The sequence below is a fragment of the Otolemur garnettii genome, unplaced genomic scaffold (assembly GCF_000181295.1).
Source record: "Otolemur garnettii isolate 467f Iridium unplaced genomic scaffold, OtoGar3 scaffold00003, whole genome shotgun sequence".
NCBI classification, from domain to species: domain Eukaryota; kingdom Metazoa; phylum Chordata; class Mammalia; order Primates; family Galagidae; genus Otolemur; species Otolemur garnettii.
Genome location: NW_003852398.1, coordinates 16,161,055 through 16,164,272, shown reverse-complemented (window position 1 = coordinate 16,164,272; position 3,218 = coordinate 16,161,055). Strand labels below are relative to the sequence as shown.

Here is a 3,218-nt window from a genome sequence, read left to right as displayed (position 1 = left end):
AAAGAGGAAAAACTCAATATTTAAATCAGACTTTTGTTCAGAAAAATCAGTTGTTTTAAATAATTCCTAAGAAGTAAGGTACTTAGATTTTATGAAGGAATAGTACCTAACACAGTGGTTCTCAATTTTTGGTTTTAGGACCCTTTTACGCTCTTAGAAACTGAAGACTAACTACAAAGAACTGTTGCTTGTGTGTTCTGCTTCTACTGTATTTGAGATTAAAATTGAGAAATTAAAAAAATTCATTAAGTAGTCTACTACATGAATGTACATAACATTTTTTTTTTTTTTTTTACATAAAGTAACTTTCCAAACCAAAATTTAATGAGAATGGCATAGTTTACTTTTGAAATTGTGCTTAATTTGGCTTAATATACGACAGGTGGATTCTTGTCAAATTCTATATTCAGTGTGTTGCATCTATTTTGGTTAAAGTAATTGAAGAAAATCTAGCCTTATGCTGATATATAGTAGGGAGAGGGGAAGAATATTTTAATCTTTTCAGGTAATATGAATAGTTTTCTTTGCTACTACCATAAAGCTCACAAGTGGCTTTATTTCTGAGTGTATAATTGCAATTTGGAATTAGAAACTGTACCACTGAGCATTTTGTATGCTGACAGTAAAATTTACTGGTCTGTTTTCCACTTGGAATGTGTCTTTTACTGTTGCATTTGTCACACATTGATCATTTAGAGATGATTGGTTCACTGAGATTATGTAGATACCCACATGTTGAGATATTTCATTATACAATGTCAAAAGCATATTAATATCACAACTGATTGATTGCAAATACTGCAGTGCTAATGACTGCAGATACATTTTACAAAATTCTGACTTTTTTGTTGATGGTTTGATTTGCGATTGGCCACAATGACTGTCAGTTTTCCTGGCAGTGATAGACTTCTTCCTTTTTGAGAAAACATGTGAAAAATACCCCAAACTGAGTGACCATAGTCTTTCAGTTCTTTCATGTAAAAATGGTGTCCAGGAAAACTCTATTTTTTGAGACAGACTCTCACTGTGTTGCTCTCAGAGTGCTATGCTGTCACAGCTCACAGCAACCTCCAATTCTTGGGCTTAAACAATTCTCTTGCCTCAGCCTCCCAGTAGCTGGGACTATAGGCGCCCACCATGATGCCCAGCTATTTTTTGATTGTAGTTGTCATTGTTGTTTGGCAGGCTTGGGCTGGATTCAAACCTGCAGCTCCGGTGTATGTGGCTGGCACCCTACCCACTGAGCTACAGGCACCGAGCCAGCTCTCTAGTTGAGCTTGCGAGTCATGTAATTGAACAAATTCTTTTTCTCTGAGATGATCGTTCTTTGGGGTGGAGCAGAAGTGCTTTATGGTGTACTGTCTCATTTTATCATACAGAAGGGCAAAAAGGCATCTCAGTGGTTGAATTAATAAAATTAATACCTTCTATTGCATATGGTAAAGTGACATTAAATGAAACTGGCTTTTTTTTTTTTTAAACAAGTGAAGGATATAATGGCTACTAATACAGTTTATTGTCTCTGCCTGGATTCATGTTAAGGCACCAGCGGTTTTATCCACCGTCACCTTTGTACCATCATTGCAAATACCAACACAGTAGAAAAAGTTGTCATGAAAATGGTTCTTACCTTCTGGACCCTCTGAAAGGTCCTCAGACCACTAAGGGTCCACTGACTACACTGAAACTTGCCCTGACAAAATCTTTTCCCTTTGAGACAGATTTTGAGAGTTTTGACCTACCTGAAGAGCACCAGATTGCAGACCTCCCCTTGAATGGAGTGCCTCTCATGATCCTTGATGAGGAGAGAAATTTTGAAAAGCTGTTAAAGCTGGGTCCCCCTTCACCTGTGAAGATACTCTCTCCACCATGGGAATCCGGTGAGCAAGTGCCCTTGTGGAAGGGCTACAGTTTGTTTCCCTTACTGTGGGAACAGAGTTGTGCAGGGGGTTAACAATTAACGAGTAATTTCTGTCCTTTGAACTATAGGATAAGGCAGGGGTCCTCAAACTCTTTAAACAGGGGGCCAATTCACTGTCCCTCAGACCTTTGGAAGGCCGGACTTTGGGCCCTGGGATGAGTCAGCTGCTAAGCAGGACAGGCAGCTGCAGCAAAAACACCCAGCCGGCTGGATAAATGTCCTTGGCAGGCCGTAGTTGGAGGACGCCTGGGATAAGGTTCCAGAGTAATTCTCAGTTGTTGTTTCTTCTTAGTCCCAAGTGCACCAGTAAAAGTTTATTCTGGAGCAGATATTCAGTCTTAGATACAGCAAGAAGAGATTAAATTTAAAATATCTTAAGTTATAACATGAAGTATATTATAAACTTGCTTGGAATGAGGATTCCAAGTTATATCCAAAGATACTATAATAGCAAGACACTGCTGTAGTGCAGAGTGACAATAACTTAGTGCAGAAGGTTTTAGTCTCAACTGGTGGTCAAGAGCCATCATTGTGTTATCTTTGTTCTGATGAGATAACTGTCTCACTCATGTATCTTATTAGTACAAGTTATTAGCTCTTTGGTCTCAAAGAACAGTAGAGATTCAGGTACTTCTAAGATTTTTTTCCTAATGAAGGTCAGTTTTAGGGCCATAGCCACATTCCATGAAATCTGTGTGAGTAGGGGATGGAGGTAGGGATTCATTAGACAAAGGGAAGGGTGTGAATTTATGATTAAAAGTGACAGCTAAAGTCTATGTTTACATGGATAATGACTCAAGGATTAGTAGAAATTTAATAAGAAATATCTCTTTTCTAGATCCGTTGCAGTCTCCTTCAAGCATTCTGTCAACCCTGGATGTTGAGTTGCCACCTGTTTGCTATGACATAGATACTTGAATTTCTTAGTGCTTTATAGCTAGTGTGTGTTTGTATTAATAAAGCATTTCTTTAACTTGTTTTTATTTGTCTTGTGGTTGGTATTCCTTAGAGTTAAGACAGTATGAAATCTAGCTGAATTTCTTAACAGATAAGAGTCCATAATCTGACAAGAGATTTTCCTGACTTGTAAAAACTTAAATCCCTTTTGGTTTGTTTTAACAGCTGAGTTTGGAAGCTGCCATTGTTCTTGCTGAAAACTATACCCCTCAAAGTGTGTACTTTATTGCCTTTTTGTGGCCATTAACTAGTGACAGTTATTAGGTCTCTTAATTAGAAGAGCCACTTCCAGCTCATTAAGTATCTATTGCTAGGCATTCTTTATTACTGGTTCTATTTA

General features: G+C 37.9%; 1 protein-coding gene across 2 annotated transcripts in view; it reads left to right on the top strand.

Moving 5' to 3' along the window:
• PTTG1 (pituitary tumor-transforming 1) overlaps window positions 1-2,895 on the top strand; it is a 7,936-nt gene extending 5,041 nt beyond the window's left edge. For both annotated transcript variants that reach the window (XM_023515319.1, XM_003781983.3), the window contains exons 5-6: window positions 1,722-1,880; window positions 2,760-2,895. In XM_023515319.1, coding sequence (XP_023371087.1) covers window positions 1,722-1,880; window positions 2,760-2,839 — 239 coding nt within the window. In that variant the 3' untranslated portion in view covers window positions 2,840-2,895. The remainder of the gene's footprint in view (window positions 1-1,721; window positions 1,881-2,759) is intronic.
• The last annotated feature ends 323 nt before the right edge of the window (window positions 2,896-3,218 follow it).